This window comes from Siphateles boraxobius, unplaced genomic scaffold (genome assembly GCF_051911475.1).
Source record: "Siphateles boraxobius isolate OS27281-9 unplaced genomic scaffold, OSU_SipBor_1 25, whole genome shotgun sequence".
Classification (NCBI taxonomy): Eukaryota; Metazoa; Chordata; class Actinopteri; order Cypriniformes; family Leuciscidae; genus Siphateles; species Siphateles boraxobius.
This window is the reverse complement of record NW_027508866.1, coordinates 15078716-15092732: the sequence shown is the minus strand read 5'-3', so window position 1 is coordinate 15092732 and position 14017 is coordinate 15078716. Positions and strand designations below refer to the sequence as shown.

General features: G+C 37.5%; 1 protein-coding gene across 5 annotated transcripts in view; it reads left to right on the top strand.

The window, feature by feature from the left end:
• The window catches only part of LOC143750051 (protocadherin alpha-C2-like), a 57985-nt gene that overhangs the window by 9650 nt on the left and 34318 nt on the right, over positions 1-14017 (top strand). Inside the window, exon 1 of one of the 5 annotated variants that reach the window (XM_077242883.1) lies at positions 1982-4345. The exons of 2 other annotated variants lie outside the window; for them this stretch is intronic. In XM_077242883.1, the coding sequence (XP_077098998.1) occupies positions 1982-4345 (2364 nt within the window). Of the gene's footprint in view, positions 1-1981; positions 4346-6216; positions 8581-9416; positions 11838-14017 lie in introns of those variants that run through there. 2 more of the 5 variants (XM_077242884.1, XM_077242882.1) reach the window with 2 other exon arrangements.

The following is a 14017-nucleotide window of genomic DNA, read 5'->3' as shown; positions in this document are numbered from 1 at the left end:
GCCAAACGGAAGAGAAGAGGATAAAAGGGGATAAAGACAGAGGTAATGTAATGAATGAACAGTTTATCTAATTGCATAGTAGTTAGATATATAATTTAATGGCAGTTATTTTTACCTTTAACTTTAAGCTAACAATTGTTCTGAGTTCTCCAGAGGCCCCAGACAGTGTGATTTGTAACAATCACGTCAGTTTTTTAGACGCATTCACTATAATTTTTATTAATTCATGTTTTACTCTAGTTGCGCAGTTTTGAGGGGGATATATGGCATTTTTTAAATTTATTTGCCAAAATTATTAATGATATTTATATAGGCTACAGGTTTATTAAAAGTAGCAACGTTTTATGTGAAATTAACATTAAAGAAGACATTTCGCAGTTTCCTTCATGGTGAAAACATGAAACGGGCCATAGTTTAGTGGAAGATTGCTGCCATCAACTGCAAAACAAAAACTTTTGCTAGCGTTCAATGAATATTTTGTGCATGAATGACATTTGGACGATGACATCACTGTTTTATCCAGAGCGGCTATATATACTGAGCAAAATTATAAACGCAACAAAACTGTAAAGCTGTAAATCTGCCTTGAAATAATCTATATTGTAAAAAGCGCTATAAAAATAAATGGGACTTGACTTGAATGCTAGGTGTAATGCTCTTGCTATTTGTGTTTAGGCTGTAATGTGTGTGTGTGTGTGTGTGTGTGTGTGTGTATATATATATATTTGTATATTATATGTTATTATATATATATATAGGATAAATAATCATGAACACAATGACAGGGCGAAATGGGCTGTGATGCATGGGGCACCAGGTAAAATCTTGCCTAGGGCAGCAAATTGGCCAGGGCCGGCCCTGTAATGCAGTTTAGTAACCTACTATGATTAGGATAATCTTGTCCTGAATGCAGAATTGTATTTATTTATTTATTTATTTATTGCCTATTTCAAGCATCCAAAATATTGGGCATTTATATAATTATCGATATAGTTTACAGACCAAAAGTGATATTTCATGGAAATGTAACTAAATTAATCAGACATAGCCTACGTGACAGGAAATGTGCAATTAAAACGCAATTAAGAAACAAAATAATAATGTTGAAATTGATAATAATGTTGATACGACTACTAATAATAAAAGTAATAAGTCCGGTTCCAAATGCTGATTGATCAATGTTTTACAAATTAGAAAAATTAGTAGGCCTGTGTCAAGGAGACTTAAAATCGTTGGATAGGCAATGCAAATTAAAATACAAAAACGAAACAGAAAATCGATCTCAATAATAATAATTATTATAAAAATAGGCTGATAATAATAATAATAATAATAATAATAATAATAATAATAATAACAATAATAACAACAATAATAATAATAATATATTCTGACATTGAATGCTTCGTCAATTCAGCGTCTCAGTCTGTTTTTGTTTTGTTTTTTTTGCCATGATATTAATTGGTTTGACCTGTTCATCACCATGCACCTCTCTTACCGGATCATCAGTATGATTATAGCAACATTACATGGACAAATGCATTTTATAGACTCAATATGCATTTTGTAGTAACAAGTGCCCATTTGATTGTTTGCAGTCTTATTAGATTATTCATGCTGCTAGTAGCCAAAATAATATCTCTGCTGTGTCTTTCTTGGTTTCCAGTGTTGAAATTGTTTGACTTATTGCTATTGTTGATGTTGTAGTTTTGATTCAATATATTTTCTCCTTTGGATTTGGAAATAAAATATACCTGTTATTGGATAGTTTAGGCACATGGTGTCACTGCAGACCGTCAGTTAAATGTGCATGGTTTGTACTCTGCAGCTTCTCTCTCAGAATATCAGTGTCAGTGTATCTGTCGTTGAAACGTAAGGGTGGTTTAATTTTTCTTCTCGTGTTTATTGAATGCAACGACAAAATTGATTCTCTCGCGTTTATTTATCGTTACTGTACTTAAGCCAGTTGCGAATCACCATCATGGCATTTATGGGAAATTTCGAGTGCGGATTTATATTTTTCCTTTCTTTGCTGGATTCTGCGTTTGCTCAGATCGTCTATTCCGTACCGGAAGAGGTAAATAAGGGAACAGTTGTTGGCAATATAGCGAAAGACCTGAACATAAATGTTCACGACCTGGAATCTCGCATGTTTGAGATCGTGACTGGATCAAATAAGAAGTATTTTGATATAAATATGAAAACTGGCGTGCTGTTTGTTAATGAAAGGATTGACCGTGAGGAGATATGTATGTCGAAACAGAAATGCTCTTTGAATATAGAGGCCCTCGCTGAAAATCCTCATCATCTTTACAGGGTGGAGATTAACATCTTGGATATAAACGACAATGCGCCACATTTTCCTGTTAAAGTATTTGCATTAAATATTACAGAAAACGCAAGCCCTGGCGAGAGATTTCCTCTCCCTGTGTCCGAGGACTCTGATGTTGGCAGCAATTCTCTGAAAGAGTACAAACTGAGTCCGAATGAACATTTCAGTCTCGATACACAGAGTGAAGACCAGAGTGTGTCTGCAGAGTTAGTGCTGAACAAGGCTTTAGATCGAGAGAAGCAAGCGACTATTAAATTAGTTCTCACCGGGAAAGATGGAGGAAAACCACCTAAATCAGGGACTTTAAATATTATTATAAACGTCATGGATGTTAATGACAATAACCCAGTGTTCAGTCAACCTCTTTACAAGGTCAAACTGAAGGAAAATGTTGCTGCTGATACTAAAGTTTTATCTGTGTTTGTCTCTGACTTGGATGAAGGAATAAATCGTGAAATTATGTACTCATTTGCTGGTCACGGAAAAAAACAAGACACTTTTACCATTATCCCCGAAACAGGAGATGTTGTTGTAAAAGGGCAAATTGATTACGAGGAAAATCCTGCTATTGAATTGCGAGTTCAAGCAAGAGATAAAGGCAGTCCACCAAGGAGCACACAATGTAAAGTTTTAATAGAAGTTATGGATGAAAATGATAATGCACCAGAGATAACAGTGACTCCACTTCTGAAAACTTTGAAAGAAGACACAAAGTCAGGAACCGCTGTTGCTTTAGTCACAGTGTCTGATAAAGATGGAGGTAAAAATGGCATTGTTCACTGTGCGCTGAAAGGCTCGTTTCCTTTCAAACTGGAGACGTTATATAACAATCATTATTCTCTAGTGGTGGAAGGAGCTCTGGACAGAGAGAGTGTTTCTCAGTATAACATCACAATTACAGCTTCAGATGAAGGAACTCCGGCTCTTTCCAGCAGCACTGTTATAACTGTACATATCTCTGATGTTAATGACAATGCTCCACATTTCCCAGCACCCGTTATTAACGCTTTTCTAAGTGAGAATGGTCAAGCTGGAGGTCTCGTGACAAAAGTGACAGCTGATGATTCAGACACTGGTGAAAACGCAGAACTTTCATATTCACTGTTAGACAGTTCCAGCTCCAGTGTTCCTGTAACAACACTGATCAATATAAACTCTTTGAGTGGAGAAATATTCAGTTTACAATCATTTAATCACGAAGAAACAAAAAGATTTCAGTTTGAAGTGATGGCAACAGACTCTGGTGTTCCTCCTCTGAGCAGTAATGTGACTGTAAATGTGTTTATTCTGGATGAGAATGACAACAGTCCAGTTATTTTACCGCCTTATTCTGATCCTGGATCAGTTAATACTGAGAACATTCCCTACTCTGCTGAAGCGGGATACTTTGTAGCCAAGATCAGAGCTGTTGATGCTGACTCTGGATATAACGCTCTTCTGTCTTATCATTTAAGTGAACCTAAAGGAACGAATCTCTTCCGCATTGGAAGCAGCACTGGAGAAATAAAGACTAAGAGACGAATGAGTGACAATGACTTAAAAACTCACCCACTTATTATTACAATGTCTGATAATGGAGAGCCATCACTCTCAGCGACCATGTCCATGGATGTTGTGGTTGTTGAGAGTCTGGATGACATAAAGACATCATTCAGAGAAGTTCCTGTTAAAGAGGAGAGTTTTTCAGATCTGAATGTGTATCTGCTCATCGCTATCGTCTCAGTATCAGTCATCTTTTTACTGAGTCTCGTGGGTTTGATAGCAGCTAAATGCTACAGGACAGACGGCAGTTTCAGCAGGTACAGCGCTCCAGTGATCAACACCCATCCAGACGGAAGCTGGTCCTTCTCTAAATCTACTCAACAGTATGACGTGTGTTTTAGTTCAGACACAATAAAGAGTGATGTAGTCGTTTTCCCCTCGCCGTTTCCACCAGCAGACGCGGAGCTGATCAGCATTAATAGTGGAGAAGACACTTTTACGCGCACACAAACTCTTCCTACCACTGGAAAGGTAAGCTACTGCTTACTTATCTGTAAATATAAAGTCCATGCAATTAAATTACACGCTGCAATTTGTGTGGAACGTTTCAGAGACACACTGCTCCTTACTTATTTGGGTGATGAAGTAGCTTAAAAATCTTAAAAAGTTAACAAAAATGCCATCCAGACATTTGTATCTGAAAACTAAAAATGGAAATTGATGCGTAAATTGATCTCGTGGGTTTGATAGCAGCTAAATGCTACAGGACAGACGGCAGTTTCAGCAGGTACAGTTCTTTATTCCCCCTGAGTTTCCGCCCAGAGTCCCTAAAGACTTCCGATTAACTCCGTAACCTCTACACTAATTCGTGATCGCCTCAGTCCCCTTTAAAACCAACCCATTCACACTAAATGCGTCTCTATAGCACGCATTGTGTTTATCGTGCAATGTATACGCCAAAATGAGTTTTTACGTGCATATGATACGCATGGGTAGGTTTAGGGTAGGCTTAGGTACGTGAATATGATACGCATGGGTAGGATTAGTCGTGTGGGGTACGTGTGTATTACACGCAATAAATGGCGTATCAAATGCACGCAAAAACTGCGTATCATATGCACGTAAAAACTCATTTTCGCGTATAAATTACACGATAATACACAATGCGTGCTAGAGAGACGCATTTATGAAACCGGCGGCAGAATTCGGCTCATCCCCGGTCTGCGTTGTTCTGTGTTCTTCAATCTTCATCGACGCAGCCCGTCAGAAGCAGAAGACAACATGTTTGCATTTATTGATTATGATATCTGTATCTGTGTAGTTCTTTGTCATAAATTGGGTTTACATGATGCAGGAGCAAATCAAGAAGGTTTCCAATCACTGTAAAATCTGGGCTTTAAAAAAAGAAAAAAAGAGAGAAAATGATATTCCTTTCATCTAAATGGCATGAGACTTTGTGACTTTTCCTACTCTTGCTATACTTTATAGTTCAGTGCAATAAAATTGCCCTAATTTGTTATGAATTTTAGTTGGTTAAAAATTATTAGAATATAATTCAATATTCAGGGATTGACTTGATAGAACATGCTGTATTGTTCATGCCTACCCTAGTGTAAGCAATACATTCAATTATAAAAAAATAAAAAAATAAATCATATCCTCATTGGAGGCCGAGCCCCCCTAATATTGAAATCCTAGAATCGCCCTGACTAATTGCTATCAAATTTACCCTTTACAGACGTGAGATTCACGTCACTGGATAGGAGTTCACGCGCAGTTTGTGATGTTTAGTTATTACATCAACAGGACTAACGGCATTAGTACCCATTTAACAATAAATTAATTGACACTTTAAAACACGTATGTAGCTACTTGTGTGTTTTTGTGGCTGACTGGTTTTATATCTCATCCAACTGGTGTTAGTGTGTTGTGACTCGTCAATCAGTACAATGGACACTAACACAATAATATGAGTTCTAGCGTGATAATGTTATATTTCTGAGGAAATTGAACATGTGCTTCTCTGTTATTTTTGGCCATTTAAATTTATTATAATTTACGATGTATCATAGTCTTGTTTTTTGATGTTTGGTAACTATGATTTGTATTAAGTGATGTCATTTCATCTAAAATGCGTCATGTGTTACTTCAGTGGATTTGGAAATATAATATACTTGTAATGGCATAATGTCAGCACATGGTGTCACTGCAGACCGCCAGTTAAAGGTTTAAAGGATTTATTCTGAAGCCTCTCTCAGAATCTTGGTGTTATAGTGTATCTGTCGTTGAGACGTGATGATGGTTTCTGTTTCGTCTCATGCTTCCTAATGCAAAGTGGTTATATTGGCTTCTCTCGCGTTTATCTTTTTTAGCTATCTTCAAGACATTTGTGAATCACCATCATGGCATTTATTGGATATTTCGAGTGTGGATTTATATTTTTCTTTTCTTTGCTGGATTCTGCGTTTGCTCAGCTCGTCTATTCCGTACCGGAAGAGGTAAATAAGGGAACAGTTGTTGGCAATATAGCGAAAGACCTGAACATAAATGTTCACGACCTGGAATCTCGCATGTTTGAGATCGTGACTGGATCAAATAAGAAGTATTTTGACGTAAATCTGAAAACTGGCGTGCTGTTTGTTAATGAAAGGATTGACCGTGAGGAGATATGTATGTCGAAACAGAAATGCTCTTTGAATATAGAGGCCCTCGCTGAAAATCCTCATCATCTTTACAGGGTGGAGATTAAGATCTTGGATATAAACGACAATGCGCCACATTTTCCTGTTAAAGTATTTGCATTAAATATTACAGAAAACGCAAGCCCTGGCGAGAGATTTCCTCTCCCTGTGTCCGAGGACTCTGATGTTGGCAGTAATTCTCTGAAAGAGTACAAACTGAGTCCGAATGAACATTTCAGTCTCGATACACAGAGTGAAGACCAGAGTGTGTCTGCAGAGTTAGTGCTGAACAAGGCTTTAGATCGAGAGAAGCAAGCGACTATTAAATTAGTTCTCAGCGGGACAGATGGAGGAAAACCACCTAAATCAGGGACTTTAAATATTATTATAAACGTTATGGATATTAATGATAATAACCCAGTGTTCAGTCAACCTCTTTACAAAGTCAAACTGAAGGAAAATGTTGCTGCTGGTACTAAAGTTTTATCTGTCTTTGCCTCTGACATGGATGAAGGAATAAACAGTGAAATTGTGTACTCGTTTGCTGATCATGGTAAGAAGCAAGACACTTTTACCATTATCCCTGAAACAGGAGATATTTTTGTAAAAGGGCGTATAAACTTTGAAGAGAATCCTGCAATTGAATTGCGAGTTCGTGCAAGAGATAAAGGCCATTCGCCAAAGAGCACACAATGTAAAGTTTTAATAGAAGTTATGGATGAAAATGATAATGAACCAGAGATAACATTGACTCCACTTCTGAAAACTGTGAAAGAAGACACAAAGTCAGGAACTGCTGTTGCTTTAGTCACAGTGTCTGATAAAGATGGAGGTAAAAATGGCATTGTTCACTGTGCGCTGAAAGGCTCGTTTCCTTTCAAACTGGAGACGTCATATAACAATCATTATTCTCTAGTGGTGGAAGGAGCTCTGGACAGAGAGAGTGTTTCTCAGTATAACATCACAATTACAGCTTCAGATGAAGGAACTCCGGCTCTTTCCAGCAACACTGTTATAACTGTACATATCTCTGATGTTAATGACAATGCTCCACATTTCCCAGCAACCGTTATTAACGCTTTTCTAAGTGAGAATGGTCAAGCTGGAGGTCTCGTGACAAAAGTGACAGCTGATGATTCAGACACTGGTGAGAACGCAGAAATTTCATATTCACTGTTAGACAGTTCCAGCTCCAGTGCTCCTGTAACAACACTGATCAATATAAACTCTTTGAGTGGAGAAATATTCAGTTTACAATCATTTAATCACGAAGAAACAAAAAGATTTCAGTTTGAAGTGATGGCAACAGACTCTGGTGTTCCTCCTCTGAGCAGTAATGTGACTGTAAATGTGTTTATTCTGGATGAGAATGACAACAGTCCAGTTATTTTACCACCTTATTCTGATCCTGGATCAGTTAATACTGAGAACATTCCCTACTCTGCTGAAGCGGGATACTTTGTAGCCAAGATCAGAGCTGTTGATGCTGACTCTGGATATAACGCTCTTCTGTCTTATCATTTAAGTGAACCTAAAGGAACGAATCTCTTCCGTATTGGAAGCAGCACTGGAGAAATAAAGACTAAGAGACGAATGAGTGACAATGACTTAAAAACTCACCCACTTATTATTACAGTGTCTGATAATGGAGAGCCATCACTCTCAGCGACTATGTCCATGGATGTTGTGGTTGTTGAGAGTCTGGATGACATAAAGACATCATTCAGAGAAGTTCCTGTTAAAGAGGAGAGTTTTTCAAATCTGAATGTGTATCTGCTCATCGCTATCGTCTCAGTATCAGTCATCTTTTTACTGAGTCTCGTGGGTTTGATAGCAGCTAAATGCTACAGGACAGACGGCAGTTTCAGCAGGTACAGCGCTCCAGTGATCAGCACCCATCCAGACGGAAGCTGGTCCTTCTCTAAATCTACTCAACAGTATGACGTGTGTTTTAGTTCAGACACAATAAAGAGTGATGTAGTCGTTTTCCCCTCGACGTTTCCACCAGCAGACGCGGAGCTGATCAGCATTAATAGTGGAGAAGACACTTTTACGCGCACACAAACTCTTCCTACCACCGAGAAGGTAAGAAGACTTTGGAACCCTATAGTTGTGTAACATTTGTGGAGTTTGAAACATTTTTGTAGTTGTCAATGACGTTGTGTTGGTATTTGCAAACAATTTTTTATCGCTTCTTTTCTTTAATTTCGCTGAACTAAATAACAGTTTCAATGCTATTTTTGAAATATTTTTTTGCTATTTTTGCTATTTTTCAATGACAACAAAAAGTCAAATACAAATACAGATGCTAAAAAAATGCGATGTATGATTAATAAAGACAATACAAAACGATGATGACTGATAATAATAATAATAATAACAACAACAACAATAAATCACAGTATGCATATTTTAATCAAGTTATTATGCTGTTTATATTAAATATTTATAAACGTAAGGGTACTTTGATTCTTTTTTGAGAGCACCATGGACAAAAAACACCCCATCCTCGCTTTTCATTCCGTACATTTTGGTTATCTTGGTTAGATGTAAATATATTTTATTTAAGTAGCTTCCTACTATATGCTCTTAATTTACATATTATATCGTGTGCTGCAGATCTTTACCCAGAATGTGTCTTTTTATTTGCATTTATACTTTGCAATTCACTAATTCATTTTTTAAAACATTATAGATTTGAAGTGTGGAATATTGCACTCTAAATAAAATATCTCCATTCAGCATGCAGTTAAACGCGCGATGTCGTTGTAGACCATGAATTTGAAGCACTTCTCATATTAAAATGAGGCTCCTCCCCTGGAAGAACAACCGCCTATTATTGCCATGAGTAAATGATAAGGTAGCCTATTATACAGTAGCCTACATGCTTCCGAGACGAAGAGCCTGGCAGCAACAAGACATACATTTACGTTTTTTATAAGATGATTCATCTTTGAAGCTTCGAAGGAACAACGATGGAAATCTTAAGATATTTTTGCGTCATAACAGCTCTTCATTTTGGTTTATGGCAATTTTCATTCGGCAAGATTATCTATTCGGTGTCGGAGGAAGTAAACAAGGGAACTGTTGTCGGAAATATAGCAAAAGATCTCAAGATCAGTGTTCAGGAGCTGGAATCTCGTATCTTGCAGCTTGTATCCGGATCCAACAGAAAATATTTTGACGTGAATTTGAAAACGGGAGCGTTGTTTGTGAATGAAAGAATTGACCGGGAGGAATTATGCTTCGCTAATCAGCAATGTGCTCTTAATTTGGAGGCTGTTGTTCAAAATCCTCACAGTCTTTATCGAATTGAAATTAATGTTCTGGATGTTAACGATAATGCTCCATATTTTGTGGACAGCGTTGTAATGATAAACATTACAGAGGATGTTGTTCCAGGGGAGAGATTTCATCTTCCCGTAGCTGAAGATAACGACATTGGCATTAATGCACTTAAAGACTACAAACTGAGCAAGAATGAACACTTTTCTGTTGACGTGCAAACTGAAGATCAAAGTGTGTCTGCTGAATTAGTGCTCCAAAAACCTTTAGATCGTGAAAAGCAATCGGTAATTCCTCTTGTATTGAAAGCTGTTGATGGAGGAAAGCTTGCAAAGACAGGCACATTAAGTGTAATAGTGAATGTTATTGATATAAATGATAACAAGCCTGTCTTCAGCAAACCATTGTACAAGATTAAGGTGAGAGAAAATGTTTCTGTTGGTTCAAAAATCATCTCTTTGACTGCTACTGATTTGGATGAGGGCACCAACAGTGACATTATTTATTCCATAGCTGAACATGGAAACATTAAAAAGCAAAGTCTATTCACTGTGGTTCCTGAATCCGGGGATATTGTTGTAAAGGGTCAAATAGACCATGAGATAAATGCTGCAATTGAATTGCGAATTCAGGCTAGAGATAAAGGCAGTCCACCAAAGAGCACACAATGTAAAGTTTTAATAGAAGTTATGGATGAAAATGACAATGCACCAGAGATAATTGTGACTCCTCTTTTGGAAAATGTGAAAGAAGACACAAAGTCAGGAACTGCTGTTGCTTTAGTCACAGTGTCTGATAAAGATGGAGGTAAAAATGGCATTGTTCACTGTGCGCTGAAAGGCTCGTTTCCTTTCAAACTGGAGACGTCATATAACAATCATTATTCTCTAGTGGTGGAAGGAGCTCTGGACAGAGAGAGTGTTTCTCAGTATAACATCACAATTACAGCTTCAGATGAAGGAACTCCGGCTCTTTCCAGCAGCACTGTTATAACTGTACATATCTCTGATGTTAATGACAATGCTCCACATTTCCCAGCAACCGTTATTAACGCTTTTCTAAGTGAGAATGGTCAAGCTGGAGGTCTCGTGACAAAAGTGACAGCTGATGATTCAGACACTGGTGAGAACGCAGAACTTTCATATTCACTGTTAGACAGTTCCAGCTCCAGTGTTCCTGTAACCACACTGATCAATATAAACTCTTTGAGTGGAGAAATATTCAGTTTACAATCATTTAATCACGAAGAAACAAAACGATTTCAGTTTGAAGTGATGGCAACAGACTCTGGTGTTCCTCCTCTGAGCAGTAATGTGACTGTAAATGTGTTTATTCTGGATGAGAATGACAACAGTCCAGTTATTTTACCGCCTTATTCTGATCCTGGATCAGTTAATACTGAGAACATTCCCTACTCTGCTGAAGCGGGATACTTTGTAGCCAAGATCAGAGCTGTTGATGCTGACTCTGGATATAACGCTCTTCTGTCTTATCATTTAAGTGAACCTAAAGGAACGAATCTCTTCCGCATTGGAAGCAGCACTGGAGAAATAAAGACTAAGAGACGAATGAGTGACAATGACTTAAAAACTCACCCACTTATTATTACAGTGTCTGATAATGGAGAGTCATCACTCTCAGCGACTATGTCCATGGATGTTGTGGTTGTTGAGAGTCTGGATGACATAAACACATCATTCAGAGAAGTTCCTGTTAAAGAGGAGAGTTTTTCAGATCTGAATGTGTATCTGCTCATCGCTATCGTCACAGTATCAGTCATCTTTTTACTGAGTCTCGTGGGTTTGATAGCAGCTAAATGCTACAGGACAGACGGCAGTTTCAGCAGGTACAGCGCTCCAGTGATCAACACCCATCCAGACGGAAGCTGGTCCTTCTCTAAATCTACTCAACAGTATGACGTGTGTTTTAGTTCAGACACAATAAAGAGTGATGTAGTCGTTTTCCCCTCGACGTTTCCATTGCCAGATGCTGAGCTAATCAGCATTAATGAAGGAGACACTTTTAATAGGACTCAAACACTTCCAAGCACTACCAAGGTAAGATAAAACTTATATCTTACAGTTTGAAAATATCATCTTACTGAACAGACTCTTTGTAGCAGTTTGGATTAGTTTTACTATGCGAGTGAATGTGATTTTGCAACATGTGTGGCATTGTTCATTTTCACAGTTGTATATGGGCAGTTCTGTTCAACACACACACACACACACACACACACACACACACACACACACACACACACACACACACTGATTGTTTTTAGTATTCTTTACTCCAGTTTTACATTGGCCTTTCAATTCCATTTTTCTAATAGGATATATCTTTATGTTGGTAGATGTAGATGACATGCATTTAGTCAAATTGTAGGTTGTCAGTGCAAGGGATAAAGTGTCAGCCAGGGTGTATGTAATGGCAAACTATTTCTTAATAATGAATATTTTTACTGTTCTGACAGGATCTCCTTGTGTCTATCGTCCTTTTCAGGTCATGTAGTTTGTTCCAGGGAGAATCAAAAAGAGGCTTGTTGCTGGAAATGCACATTCTTGGAAGATTATCTCATATTTTATAAACTGCATGAAGGACTGTGAAAGTAAATCTGAAAACAAGTGTTCTGTTTAAGTAAACAGATCGTTAAATTACAATAAAATAGCCAGTTGTAATGAAAATCTGTAATTTATCATTTGTAAACAAATTTATATCAAGTAGCCTATTAAGGAAAACTATTTATATCTGGTAAAAAACAACAACAACAAAAAAAAAAACTGATACGGCAGTTTTCCTTTTTTTTTGCAGATTTTCCCCCCTAATCATATAGCTTCATGTTTGTAGGTTTACAATACAGTTACATATCTGACTCTGAATTAGTGTCCACTAATTTTCACCGTTAAAATTTCTAGAACAAAGATACTTTTTCGATGTTTTTTATTAATGTATTTTTTTTTACATATTTTAGCAAATAATTTACGGCATTCTATAGGTAAACTTTTTAATTTAATTCAGTGAACCTCACCAATTTCATTTGTAATACGAGACTATACTGCCGTGCAAAGGCAAAATACCTTAACTTCAATTTTGTTAAAAACTTCAATGAGTTATTGCCATATTTGGAACAATCGAGATCAGTTTTATCATGTGGACAAATATCTTGCGTCAATTTTGTTGTTTTCTGCTAAAAAATAAGATGATGTTTTTGCCATAACTTCCAAAAGCAGAGGGAAAGCAAATGCAGAAGACCTTAACATCAGTTACAGTCTTTTTGCTTTGTACCGCTACACTTTAGAACGCTGTTATTATAAGTTACAGTGGAGTTAAGGCACTCTGCCTTAGTTTTACCCACCAGCAACGCGTTTGGCGCGCTGGAGTTACGGTGTTATGCCTATATGTAATTGATGCTCTTTTGCAACACGCATTAAATAAAGTGAAAATAAAATTGTTGTAGTGGTTGTTTTCTATCTAGCATTAAGAATTTCCTATTCTCGCAAGAAAACTATGGTAGAGATGGCTTTAAAACGCAAACGCAAGATCAATATGGATGATATGGATAACATTACATGAAGAAAAAAAAAATTCTACTTCAGATTTTGTTTAATTCAGCTAGGATACTGGTAGCCTAGTTAGCTAGCTATCGATGCAAACTTGGGCTAAACAAGGCTAACGTAACGTTACTTGACACACAAAACACAACTGTTCCTGATCCACAAATAGCCTCGATGGTGTGCCAGCTGTAAGACACCATAAATCAAAGCCTGGATACGGTATTAACTAGTAGTACTAGTACTAGTAGTAGGCCTAACGTTACAAGTTTTCTCGTGCCATACAAGCTGGCTAGCTGCCTGCCAATCTGACACCAGTCTGACACTCACTGACAGAAAACAACGCGAGTGGGTTGTGGACGCCTCACGATACGCTCACGACACACCTCCCCTGGCGAGGAGAAAACATAACCGCGCACACAAACCAACCCAGCAAATATAACTTAGATCGCAGTTTAACTTTTTATTTTAAACATGGTCATAATCCATGGAAAACAACATCCATTGAGAAGACAAATCCATTGTTTAAATCCATCATGTGCCGGCTGTTTAGCCTAAAGTGCAAAGTTGTCCGGAGGTTGACATTCAATTTGAAGTGTCGCACCACGTCCGGTTTACACCAACCACTATGAAATTGTCCCGGTTAAACAGGTTACTTTCCTACCTCTTAAAATGTTATTTTA